This window comes from Diorhabda sublineata, chromosome 8, assembly GCF_026230105.1.
Source record: "Diorhabda sublineata isolate icDioSubl1.1 chromosome 8, icDioSubl1.1, whole genome shotgun sequence".
NCBI classification, from domain to species: domain Eukaryota; kingdom Metazoa; phylum Arthropoda; class Insecta; order Coleoptera; family Chrysomelidae; genus Diorhabda; species Diorhabda sublineata.
The window spans coordinates 15,780,734-15,793,993 of record NC_079481.1 but is presented as its reverse complement, the minus strand read 5'-3'; the positions used below and the strand labels follow the sequence as shown (position 1 = coordinate 15,793,993).

Genomic DNA, 13,260 nt, shown 5'->3' with positions numbered 1-13,260 from the left:
AAAGTGCAAACAATTAAAAAAGTTTCTTTTTTAATGACAAATTCTTAAAAGTCCGACCATTGGAATTTAGTCATAACAATGACAGAAATTTTGATTTGTTTCATATGAATATTGTTGCCGTATTAGTCATGTGATTGAGTACCCACCGTTACATCAAAACCAAGGCGGAAACTAAACTTATAATCACTATAGTAATGGCCACTTTTTTGTGTGGTGAAAACAGCGACAGGTTATGGCAAGAGAGAAAAGCACTGCAGATTGTGGTTTAGCCTAATTCATGCTGGAGCCCACTTTCCAAACTTTTGGACTTCATTTTAGCTGTCGGTAATAAGATGTTGTTACTTCAAATCAATTAAAATGAACAATATTGATTATTACTAAAACTATCAACTATTTTTTTTCCTAGAACATCGACTACATGTAAAAATAAATACACCTATTTATAATTCATAATCAGTAGATACCTTCTTAGATTATCTCAAATGAATGTAACATAGAATTGCATTACAAAGAAACGCGTCAAAATTTATTAACATCGTCTGTATTTACGAGTATACCTATCTGGTATTCCACCTAGACACATCGCCGATATCGTCCCACGTCGGCTTTCAACGTTACTCGTGCATTCACGCTGCTCCGTTTTGTTCGAAAGTTTGTTGCAAAGGTAAAACTAAACTTTTTCTTGGTAGGAACCGACCCAAATAACTAATTATAAATTGGAAATAGATATACTACTGCATAAGCTTTATATCAGAGGTGTCAAACTCAATTTTCCAGAGGGCCATATATTAAATTTTGAATTCGTAGCTGGGCCAGATTGAAAATGAACTGATTTATTATAACATTTTATTTATTAAGTTATAAAAGTATATAATATACGGTTGTTAAAAATCATATCAAAGTTATAATAGATAGTAGGTAATTATTTTGAGCTCGAGGATCCAGATACCTGACTTGTTTTTTTTTAAGTTAATTTAAGAATTGATTGTAGACGTTCATTCGTAAGTTTTATGCGATGTTCTTATTTATTTTCATGACGGAAAACATCTGCTCATATAAATAGGTACTTCCAAACATGCAGAGAATGCGTGCTGCATGCTTTTTTAATTCCGGGTAATTATCCTAACTCTTGAAATATTGTGTATAAAATGTAAGAGCGTTAATCTCATTAAATTTTTCTTTCAAAATACTGTCCGATTGAAGATCTATCAACTCCATTTGCAAATGATGCCTGTGAATGGATCGTTGAAAATTTGGAATTCCATTTCATTAATTTTGTGAAAGTCTTCAAAACGATTGTTGAATTTCGTAATAAAATTTTGCAGAAGTTGGGAATATTCATCCAATTTTTTTTGGTTCACAGTGCCAAATGATTTTAAATGAGGAAAATGGTTCAAAGTTTGATTTTTTACCTTATTTTCCCACAGCCTCAACTCTGTTTCAAAGGCTTAAATATATGAATACATTTGATACAATTTTTACCCTGTAACTTTATATTCAGATCAGTCAAGTGTTTATTCATATCTACCAAAAAGGCACAATCAATCCACCAGTCATTTTCCTAATCAATTAGTTTGCCTTTTTCTAAAATGAAAGCTTGAATTGGGTCACGTATTGCAAAAAATTTTTCTAAAACTACTCCTCGACTGAGCCAACGAACTTCGGTAAAATAAGGGACATCAGAAAAGTTTTCGCCCAAATCTTGTGAAAATTGCCTGAATTGTCGGTGATTTAGTCCGTTGCTCCTTATAAAATTTACAATTTTAATTATAGGTTGCATGACATGGACCATTTTTAAATGTTTGGATGTTAATGATTCCTTAAGAATCATACAGTGAAATACCAGAATGTTTGCCAGCCATGGCAGGAGCGCCATCCGTAGTTGCTCTGCTAAGTATATTTGCTTTGTTGTACCTGTCAATAATAGTTCTTTAGTTATTTCAAAGTTACTATTAATGCCTCGTATACAAACAGCAAGTTGAGCTGTCTCAACAGTATCAGTTCTCTCGTCAATAGCCAGTGAAAAGTTTGTAAATTCCTTAATTTTCTCCTTCAGTTGAAGAACCAAATTTTGAGAAAAAATAAAAAGAAAAGTTGATTTCATGGCATCTTCGCTCTCTGTATTTGCTTTAGTAAATATCGATAGTTGACCTTGAAGTTTATATTTTAAAGATGACCATGTGTCGATTCTTATTTTTTCAGTATTACAATCGAATTTTGACTTATGTCCTTACAAACAGCAATTATTCGATTACATATCAAACACAGTGGTTACCTTGCCATTCTATGAAAAAATATGCAATTTCCCATTTAGACTGAAAAACTCTTCACTCACTATCAACTTTATGTTTTTGTGACATTTTGCCAAAATCGTAACAATTATGGAACTCGACACAACAATTATGGATATTGTTCACATACTACACAAACAAACAAAATATCTTCAATATAACTACTTGTAATCAGTACAATTAAAATCCTTCTCCAACCGTATCGCTTCGATTACTCGACTCAACTGACTAACGTCTATTTCTCTCGAGAACTCTCCTTCATATTGTCCGGATACAATCATGAATTGTTGAGTGCCAGACTCAAATTCCAACATATATTTCTTCTTTCTTTTGGAAGTTGGTTGAAAATAACAGATAATGTTGCAATCGCGAGATTTTGCAAGAATCGATCATCTGAGTTTCATTGTGTAAATTTTTGATAAAGATACATTGTGTTTCAAGTTAATACAATGTTGTAATGGATACAAGAATCAAGTAGAAAAATTGCTACCGTTTGGTGTGAAATTTTTGGAGAGAATTGTTGAACTTTCATCCTTCTATTCCGCTATTTTCAATCTGAGATTGTCAGACTACTTTTGACTTATTCACCAATTCTTTTTTCATTCCAATATATTGAAATAATTCGGTTATATTCATTTAAGAAATATTCTTATACAATTCATTTGATTTCAGGATAATGAAACGAACTAGTCGGCACAGGCTCCTGCATATATCAATTTTTTTCCTCATCTACTCCATAATTCAAGTAGTATCTGATAGATATAGTGGACCGAACAGCGACGATACAGGCAAAGAAACAGATACGTCTGCTCATAAACATGTTTTAAATATGCTTCATACGCATACAAGTCATAGTTCAACAGGCAAAGAGACAAGTAGCACAGAAAGTGATAAAGCCCATAGTCACGTTTTGGGTGTATTACAAGCTCATGCTGAGCACAGCTCGTTAGGAAAAGAGCAAGTGACCGCGCCAAGTACTGCAGCTCATGATCATATAATAAACATATTACACGGTCATTCAGGACACGGTGCGATTGGGAACACAGCAGCACCTAATGCTACTAAATCACCGGAAGCATTTGAGATGATGGTATCTAAACTCATCGATCACGTTCATGAGAGTATCGGCGCCGGAGGTATCAAGTAAGTAAATTGTGTATATGTAATATTGAACCAAATAAGTTCACGAAATTTTTGAAATGCTCCATTTGAATCCGATTCTCTATTTAATCATGGCGACGTTTTTTCAACCAATACTCTTTTCTTCCCATTTTTCATTTTGACACAGCTCTTTCAGTGAAAATCTATGATTTCTGTGCAAAAAATGATTTCGATTTATATATTAAATATATCAAGGATAGATTTCTATAATTTGAAAGAGCCTATAAGCCTAGGTTTTTCAACAAACTTAAAAAGGTTTTAATGCAAATATGTGGCACCGATCTGGCTTACGCTGAAATGGCCAGCACCAAAACAACAGAAGCCAATTCGGCGAGTTATTCGGTTATCGAAGCCACAACAGTTAGACTGAGATATAAGAGATTTGTACGAACATTGCGACCCGAAAAGAACGAGGTAGGACAGAATGGTACAGCTCTTTATACATCTCATGGTGTTGATGAATGCCTTAAAAACGGGCATCTTAAGTTTCCTACTGTCTTAGTGTAAGCACAAATTATGTACTCTTTGCTTGTGTTAGAATAATCTCTTTAATCTCGCTTTTATTGCATACTCAAATCACTAGAAACGAATCTGTAGATCGCAATTCCAAAGAAGCCTCTAACAACCTTTCAGAAATCCTTGCGCAACTTAAGAATGATCTCTATCTTAAATTCTGATCTCTACCTGAATTTTTAACTATGAGATAATAAGATTTCTATAAACCACGCCAAATTTTTATACTATTATTTGATGTCTTTAGAGAGCCATTCTATTCATCATTATTTTGTAATTGTTTTCATGTAATTCATTTCATACTTTTCTGTCCGAATCTAATGCAGTATGTATCATATTTTTGGACGCTTTACCTTTATTTGTCGGAGACGGAGAAATATAAAATTTTTTGCGCAAGTTTAAACATTTTAAATCCTAATAGTGGAGCGCCTGGAGAGATTTCAGTTAGAGGGAAATTTAATAATTGAACTTGGGACGATAAATTTATAATACAAAGATAGTCCCAGAAGTACCATGCCGAACAAAGAGAATACAAAAATTTTGGAAAAAACTATCGCACTTTCCCTCAAACACTGATTTATGTCATGTAATCCAAACTCAGATCGAAACAAATCACCATTTTTGTAATAATGTAGAACAACTCATCCCCACCACCCGCGCAGCTCCCTCTCATAACGTCTAATCTCAAGAGAGTTTGTAAAATCGTACACCTTTCTGGCCCACCCTGTAGTTCTCCAATGCAGACAATGGTGTTTCGGGTGACTTTAATTGTAGTATGCTACTTTGTGTGTTCACCGCTGCGCTTACGTCGTCAAAAGTTTTGGATACATCGGTATATGCGAGACTTATCAAGTCTAGATTGAAACTTTTTCCTAATTGAGCTATTGGCAATTTCAAATTTGCTCAATTTGAACAGTAAAATGTAGGTTGTAGTGATATTGATCGACTATGGAGCGAGTTTCAATTTTGTTGGAAAGGATAATACGACTAGCTTTTTTTTGGAATTTATCGCATGAAGCCGATTGTGCAGTATGTTAGATTAGACTGGTTTGTGGAAAATAAAGAGGAAGCTCTCGAGATTCGCACTGCAGGCTTTTTATTGGACTAAAGCGGAATTCTCTTGTTGCTATTCCTAGTGCCGTGTTTTGAATGGTTTTAAATTGGTTTAGAGTCGTTTTATTCGAAGTAACATTCACTATAGAGCTGTAGTCTATCGTTGAGCGAGCAGGTTATCTAGACGCGATGTTGCAGTGAACGGGTGAACAACGTGCGTTTGCATCGAGTCCTTTCACAAGAGAGCGGCTGTCTTGGGGATTCCAAAAACTATAGTTGAAATATTGAAGAAGGATCTTAAATTTCGCTCAGTGAACATTATCTTTTGGAGTGATGAAATGTAAACAAACAAAATTGTCGTTATTGGTCCTCTAAAAGACAAAATCACCGCTTAAAACTTCAACAGCCACTTCACAGTCCCAAAGTGACGGTTTGGTGTGCGTTGTCAAGCAGGGAAATAACTGGAGCCTATTTTTTTGAAAATCTTCAAGGGCAAACAATTTCCGTAGACAGTGTTGCTTATAGGCGTATACTTAATAATTAATTATTCTAAACATTGAGAGAACATCTCGCCTTCACTTCACAGACATGGTTTCAGCAAGATGGCGCCACACCACACACTGTTAGGGAGACCATGACGCTGCTTCGTGATTTCTTCCCTAACAAATTGATAAGAAGTTTCAATGACATCCCTTGCCCACCCAGGTCCTCGGATATTTTCCCCATGGATTTTTTTCTCTGACAAAATCTGAACTGAAGGAAAATATCGTTCGCAAAGTCAATGGCATCTTGACGGCACTTCTCCAGCGAGTGGCAAGAAATACCAAAGCCAGGTTCCAAGAATGTGTCCGACGTAACGGTCAGCATTTGAACGATGTAATTTTTAGAAAATAAAACCCGCATATGTCTACCTTATATTGATAAAAACTAGAAATTTATATCTTGTGTAGTTTTTTTTGTAATATAGATTTTAAATCCTAATTTTCATAAGGTTTATAGCATTTTGGCAAGATTGCTTGACATATGGTATGTGCTTCTCACATTTTTTTCTCAAAAAAATTCTAAGAAATCTGATATAATTGACAAATTTCTTTAATGTGCTTCGGAATCGAGTAGATGTTCTAACCAGATCGCTGGCATACAATTTATCTTTCACTAGATTGGAGTGATGGTCTAATATATCGTTTATAGAAATCAGAAAAAGTGTTGTACTGATAAAAGATCCTTAGAGTTGCCCTACGAATGGAAAGTTTTGATAATGCTATGGCGCCAGGCTGGTCGAAGATTTTTATGATATCGATGAATACTGTAAGCCAATTCTGTTTATTTGCAAAAGATTCACGGTTTTTTGATCCCAGCTCCATGAGATTATCTAATATTGACCTGTTTTGATAGAAACCTAATTTCTTCCATTATTTTGCTCAGTACGTTGGTAAGAAATATTGGTGGATATGAGATTATCTTAGTTTTTGAGTAGTTTGCCTTTGGTATAGGTATGGGGCCGTATATCTAGGTTCTCGGTTATCTACTTCGACATAAGCTTGTTCTACATGATATACTTGATGCCATTAAGTTTTTCTATTCGTATATCTTGTTGGATATGCTTGTCCCGAAGTAGACAACCAAGAACCTAGATTTAAAGCCTTTAATTTAATTAACTTAGATCGTGCAGAGGCACGTGTTGCTTTAAATTGAAGAAAATAAAAAAATCCCAGTGTTTTTTCATCAAAAAGAAGCTACTAGAGAGCGTCGCAAAAAATTTCATTCTTAACGACCACCCCTGTATGTGTAAATGTATGCGTATCATATAGGATGCCATCCTCCAAACTTTCAGAATAGCGATTACTTAAGGCCTCTTGACATGATGCAAAACAACGTGCAATGCAATGCAACACGCCATATTTCTTAATCAAAAGCATGCGCAGATGAAGTTCATTTGATTGTTTCAAACAAGATCTTGACATTATCTTTTTGTGCCATTTTTATTGCCTACATGCTGCGATCTAGTTACTTTTGGCTTAACAGATCAATTGACTTTTGTAAAACTTAGCTTCGTTATTTTCATTGTTAAACTAGGTACAAAATTTTAGATTAAATTTGAGGCTAGAAATTTTTTTACTTTTACTTTTACAGAGACTTGCAGGCAATTTCTTGTACGTTTTATTGCTTTATGTCAAGCGGCCTTTAGGATTCGTGATTATTAGAAACATTTGGGTATATAATTTCATGATCTACAATTTTTCTTTGGGAGCTATATTTTTGATAAAACATACCGTTTTTGAAGAAAATTTATAAATTTTGATTTTTTCATTTTGTACATGAATATCATACATGGGATCAATAAGTACTTTAGAGTATATCAAATCTACGAAATCTAGATTTGTAGTAATTTTTATTATTTGATCAGTATTATTAAGTCTAATTTTTTCGAAAAATTTCTGTTTACTAATATCTTTTTTTATTTAAGCCGAACTTCGAATTCAACAATGGCAATGAATAAATCCATCGAGCTAGAAGAATGTACTACACCAGCTATTAAACAGGTTTGTTCTTATTATTTTTGATCAGTATCTTAAAAAATACTTTTTGGTCGAAATGTGATATATATAAATATAAAATATAAACATGTGCAAATGACAGTAATTACAGAAATATTTTGTTCACATAAGTTTTAAATCCACGCAATCAAAGCATGTATTAGCGTATATATCGCAATAATTAATAATCATTTTGTTGGAGTTGGCCTTGAGATGGGAGCTGCTCGCCTGCAGGGCTGTGGTTGTGAAATTCGTGTGTTTGCTATCATGGCTAGAAAGGAGGAAAAGCTGTTTGTTTGTTTTAAATGGGAAGTGGGCGCGTACAGCTGCGGCTGCATTATTCCCTATCGTCCACCATTTGGCTGGTTACAGGCAGAAAATCTGCAACACCGAAGTGTGAGTTGTGGGTGTGTGTGGTAAGGTTTCATCTGATGGATATGGGAGAATTGAAGTCACCCATTATGATAGCTCTAAGGAGAATGATTGTCTCGTTATTCAAAGAGATATCGATAGCTTTGCAATCCAGGTTCTGTAGAAAATGGGTGGGATGACGAGAGGAGTCCGTTTCGGACGAGAAGTTCGTTGCCGTGACAGTAGAAATTCCTGTCCAAGTATAAAGTAGTGTAGTCAGTTGAGGTAATTACCTTGGAGGTTATTTGGAGAGGATGTCAGTGATAGTTAAAATTTGAATATTGTGGCTTAATAGATGCTTCAATAGATGACACTTCTTGGATAAACCTTGGCAATTAACGCTCTCTATTGTGAAGTCCATAGAACTTCATACTTCAGTGGGAGGTAATTGGCTTTTGGGTAAAAGCGAAATATATACGCGAGAAGTGGGGGTAGTATTCTTTATTTTAGTTGACAGGATTTCGATTAGGATTTTTTTTATGGTTGAAAGATCTTATGGCGTTTGGAGTTTTTTCAGGCAATTTCCTGGCAGATTTTTGGGATTAACATGACCATATGAGCAAGATGTACTTCTAAATATACTCGGCTTAAGATGATATCCCGAATCAAGTTTTTAAGAAGAGCTTATAATACCCATTTTTAGACGACACCATCTGAAAGTTCGTTATGTATTCATTTACATGTTGCGTTTTGAGTGTTCCATGTAGTGAAAGTAACAGTTCCGTACTACAAAACACTTTCGGGACGCTCTGGAGTAGATAACTTTAACTTCCTTAAATGTGACTCTAGTCAATTCAATGTAGACAGTTAACAGTTTTACTTCGATGATTTTGTATAACCTTAAATTTTTAATTTTCGGAAATTATTTGATTTATCCAAAGTTTTGTCTAAATTAATGAATTACAATGAATGATGATGAAAAAGAAAACATCTGCAATGAATAGTTAGTCGAATCCACGCTACACGTTGCCGGATAAATCTCGTGCAAGGTACTAAAAACAGTAAGAGCTCTTTATGAAGTAGTGTCATCATAAAAAGGCGAATAATCCAAAGGAAAACGTAGTGCTCGCTTATTTTTCAGAAAAATCTAAAATCTGGAAAAGTTCTACTTTATGGTCTACATTCTCGCAATAAAACAAGATTTTCACATCAACAAATATCCAAAACTCATCAATTTCCCGAAGAAACAAAACAAAGGGTACACTGCAAAAAAAAAAACCAAATAAAATATAATAAAATTCCTGTTACATTCTTATGCGTCGTTTAAAAATGTTGTATACGCCGACGTGTCCAATAAAGTAGCACTTTCAGTCCTTGGCATACAAATAACTATTGCACGACAGTACTGAACCAAAGTGTCGCCTGTGAACACCTACGTTTAGTTAAAAACATTTGATTGATTATTTCAAAGAAGCCCCATTATTTGCTTTGAATGAAATATTTTCTTTGGTTTCGACTTTGGACAGTTTTGACTATGGTTTTCCGTTGCGTTGTATGCATGTGTTTAGGATAATATTTTGGTTTGCAATTTTTGTATTTAGTTTTAATATTTTGTTTTTATTATTATTAACTATTTAGATTCATTGAGGGTGATGGTTTTTGCTGATAATTTGAGAACAGTATAGAGTTTGGTATTGTTATAAAACATTCAAATTTTTTTCTCAATTCTTATTACTAACTTCTGCCGTTATACATACCATTCTTGTAAGGCACGAGCTTTTCAGTACACTTTCAAACCTTTATAGAGTGTAGTTTCTGAGAAAGTTTTTTTTATAATATATTATTATTCAATAAAATTTATCCCTATTTTCAAAGAAATATTTTCAATAAATTCTATACGAAATTGCTATAACAATTATTTTCCATACAGCTTATATAATGTTCGCACATCATTTTAAAGGTTTCGTTCAATTGCAACGATGTAACATCATGCCTCCATTAGTAACGTAAGGAATATTCCTATTTCCTTTCTGCCTTTCTCACGTTCTACTACCTGTCCAAGGTCCATTTCATACGCTCCAGCACTCAAAAAGAAATCATTTTATATATTTATTTAGGTATTCATAATCTATTCTTAGTTGGAATACTGTAAAATGAATAATAAAAAGAATTCCGAACGCAAAATTGATAAACCGGGAAGAGTTTTTAAGAAGTATTCATAATACCCATTTGCTCGACAATAATAGTGCATATCACTAGTTTAAATATTCTTACTAGTCCCGAACACAAATCAAATTGTTGTGAAGGATCACGTGCGTTCTGATTATTGCAAGAAACCCGTCTCATAGTTATTTATGCAACTAGTGAGTAAAGTAAAACTTTTTTTCACGAATTTTTTTACGTCCGTAGACTTAAAAAAATTCGACAAAACTTTTATTTTGTAATAGTAATATTAAATGATGGCAACACCGCATCGAGCGAATAAGTCGTGATTTATCACCTGTGATTTAGTTCAATTAACAGGCAGTTGCAGTGAAAAATAAATCATATAAAAAGTAAGATAAGCTTGGTACAGTGAAAAATCAAAGTGAATAAGAGATTCTGAAATTAGAAACAAGTGAAAAAGCAGAGGCAAGTCTGAATATTTATGGTAAACAATAAATATAAATTGATAAATTTAAAAAACAGCTAAAGTAATTAGTCTGCGATATCAATCCTAGAGCGAGATAAGAGTCAGGTCCTGTTCAATTATAATTACATTGTTGCGAGAGTGTGCATTTTCGGTTTCTATACTGCAAAAAGAAATGATCTGATTTGACATTTGTGGTTCATTCGTTTTTATATTTCTTATAAATGCTTACGAAGTTTAATCTATTGTCTATCAGTCTATCAGGTACTGTGATAATTAAAACATTTCTGGTATTTTATACAATTCCTCCCTCCGTAAAGCTCCTACGATTCCAAATATTTAAGCAACCTGAAAGATGTTACAAATAATATCTAAACTTATATTAAAATTCCTTGCTGTCATACCTTATACATAAGATAATGATCGTCTGGAGCTTGCAACAGAAACTTATTACTTCCTTCACGGGCAAATGTTTTAGATTTTTTGGATCTATAGTCAACTAATTTATTTTTCAAATTTGTAATGAATATTGAGTATTTACTGATGTCTACGACGTTATTTACCATTAGGTTGTCTTTCAGTTTTGAATGAGTCGATCAAAGTGTTGAAGACTTCCACGTTTTGGATTTAGTTTCAATGTAAGCTAGTAACACTCTTTCTGTGAAACAGTTTATGCTTTTATTAGTACGTCACTCTATAGAAAAATTATATTCCTTAAAATACTGTTTCCCTGTAGTTCTCAGGGAGAAGATTTATAATTGCTGCAGTTGCCGATTCAACAACATCTTCTGGTGTGCAGTTTAAACTTTCTTCACTATTACTCTTCATTACTAATAATAATACTACAGTCCTTTTAATTAGACACAAAACGGATTTTTTAAGCGGATATCAAGAAATAAAAGTGTGACATTTTGTGGAGAAGGAGATTTGACATGAGAAAAAAGCGTTTACAGCACATTATTTTGATAAAACAATTTTATAATTGCATTAAAAAACGATACGTTACGACACTTTTTTTAAAGCTATAAGGGTAAGAAAATGAGCCGCTACGGTATTTTTCTTTTTTCGCGCTTTTTGGCCGATTCAGAAATTACATTCTTTATTATTGCAAATGAATGAAAAAAAAACGTCAATATTATAACGGACGTAGAAAAAATATGGTGATGGTTCTCATTGCGATTAATGCATGTTTTACTAAATTGTTTTTCGGATCTTAGTTTAGTTTGTCGTCGTCTAGTAAAAAAAGTGTTAGGACGTCAGTCGAGAGTTTTGACATAGAAATTTACATGCCAGTATTAGAGGATTATTTGAAATATATTTGAGTATCTGAGACAAGTACATGAAGATCCTTTATAATTGCTATTAGTGAACGAGTTAATTCCATATTCTACAATTTATCGCTTAGTATGTCATAGATGCTTTCTTATAGATTATACACTATTAAGAAATATATTGAACCGAAAAACATTCAGAACAAACTTGGCATAACCAATTCCAAGTCGAACTGGAGTTTGTGATAAACGTCAAAAGACATTTAGCAGGTGTTATATTTGTGTAAAGACGAAGAATCACAAAACGGAGTTTACGGAGGATATTTTTTTGAACTTGGAAGAGCAATTAAAGATTCTGCCTCATAGCGTCACACTGGAAGTTTATTCTATCGATCATTTCGGTCCTTGGGTTTACCGGTGCTGCATATACCAAGCTTTTAAGATCTCTCAAGAAGATTGAATCTTTTATATTTAAATTATTGTAATAATTTAATTAAACGTGGTGGCCATATAAAATGACTTCCACGACCAATCCACATATTAGAAAAAATGTTATTAAGATGATTTTTTTACATCATTTAGGAAGTGGGGAGGGTCTATATCATGCATGAATTACATGTCTCTGCGAATGTTGTGACGAATGTCATATAACATGCGGGGAAATCATTTTGAATAAATTCTACGTTTCTCTGGTTATTATCAAAAACATATGGACCTACTGCTACAGTTTACAGTTTTGCAGTTATAATAACTCCTGTAACTATTTTCGATAAGTAATTAGAATTTATGATAATCTTGTTCAAAATGTTTCACGTCGAATATTAATTTTAACCATTACAATAACGGATGTGTGATCTGGTGCATTGTCTCGATGAAACAACACTTTTTTCTTATCCAAATGCGACCGCTTTTACTTGATTTCTTCGCTGAAACGTTGCAATAAGTTCGTAAAATACTAACCGTTGATAGTTTTTCCTTTCTCAAGGTAGTAAATGAAAACTATTCTATGCACATCCCAAAAAACCGACGCCATCACTTTGTCTGCAGATGGAACGCTTTTTGCCTTCTTTGAAGCCGGTTCTCCCTTTTCAGTTCATTGTTTTAATTGCTCATTTTTAACGGGTGTGAAGTGCTGGACCTACGTTTCATCCATGGTTATGAAACGGCACCAAAATTCGACTTTACTTCTCTGCATTACCAACCACTCGATGGAAACATCTCCACGACGCAGTTTTTGTTCCATTGTGAGCAAACACCGCACTTATCGTGCGCACAGCTTTCTCGTGTCAAAATTTTCAGTTAATATGCAGCGTATCGCCCTTTTTTTAATACCTACAGTGTGTTAGTTCGCGCACTTTCAGTCAAAGATCATCCAGAACCATTTTGTAGATGGTCTTCAGCAGTCGTCATCTCGTTTGGTCGACCACTGCGATGCTGGTCTTCGCAGGTCGTAC

The 13,260-nt window shown here is 33.9% G+C and overlaps 1 protein-coding gene across 1 annotated transcript in view; it reads left to right on the top strand.

The window, feature by feature from the left end:
• The window catches only part of LOC130447768 (probable sodium/potassium/calcium exchanger CG1090), a 143,390-nt gene that overhangs the window by 52,348 nt on the left and 77,782 nt on the right, over positions 1 to 13,260 (top strand). The window contains exons 2-3 of the mRNA XM_056784761.1: positions 2,964 to 3,434; positions 7,486 to 7,561. Of these exons, the coding sequence (XP_056640739.1) occupies positions 2,968 to 3,434; positions 7,486 to 7,561 (543 nt within the window). The 5' untranslated portion in view covers positions 2,964 to 2,967. The remainder of the gene's footprint in view (positions 1 to 2,963; positions 3,435 to 7,485; positions 7,562 to 13,260) is intronic.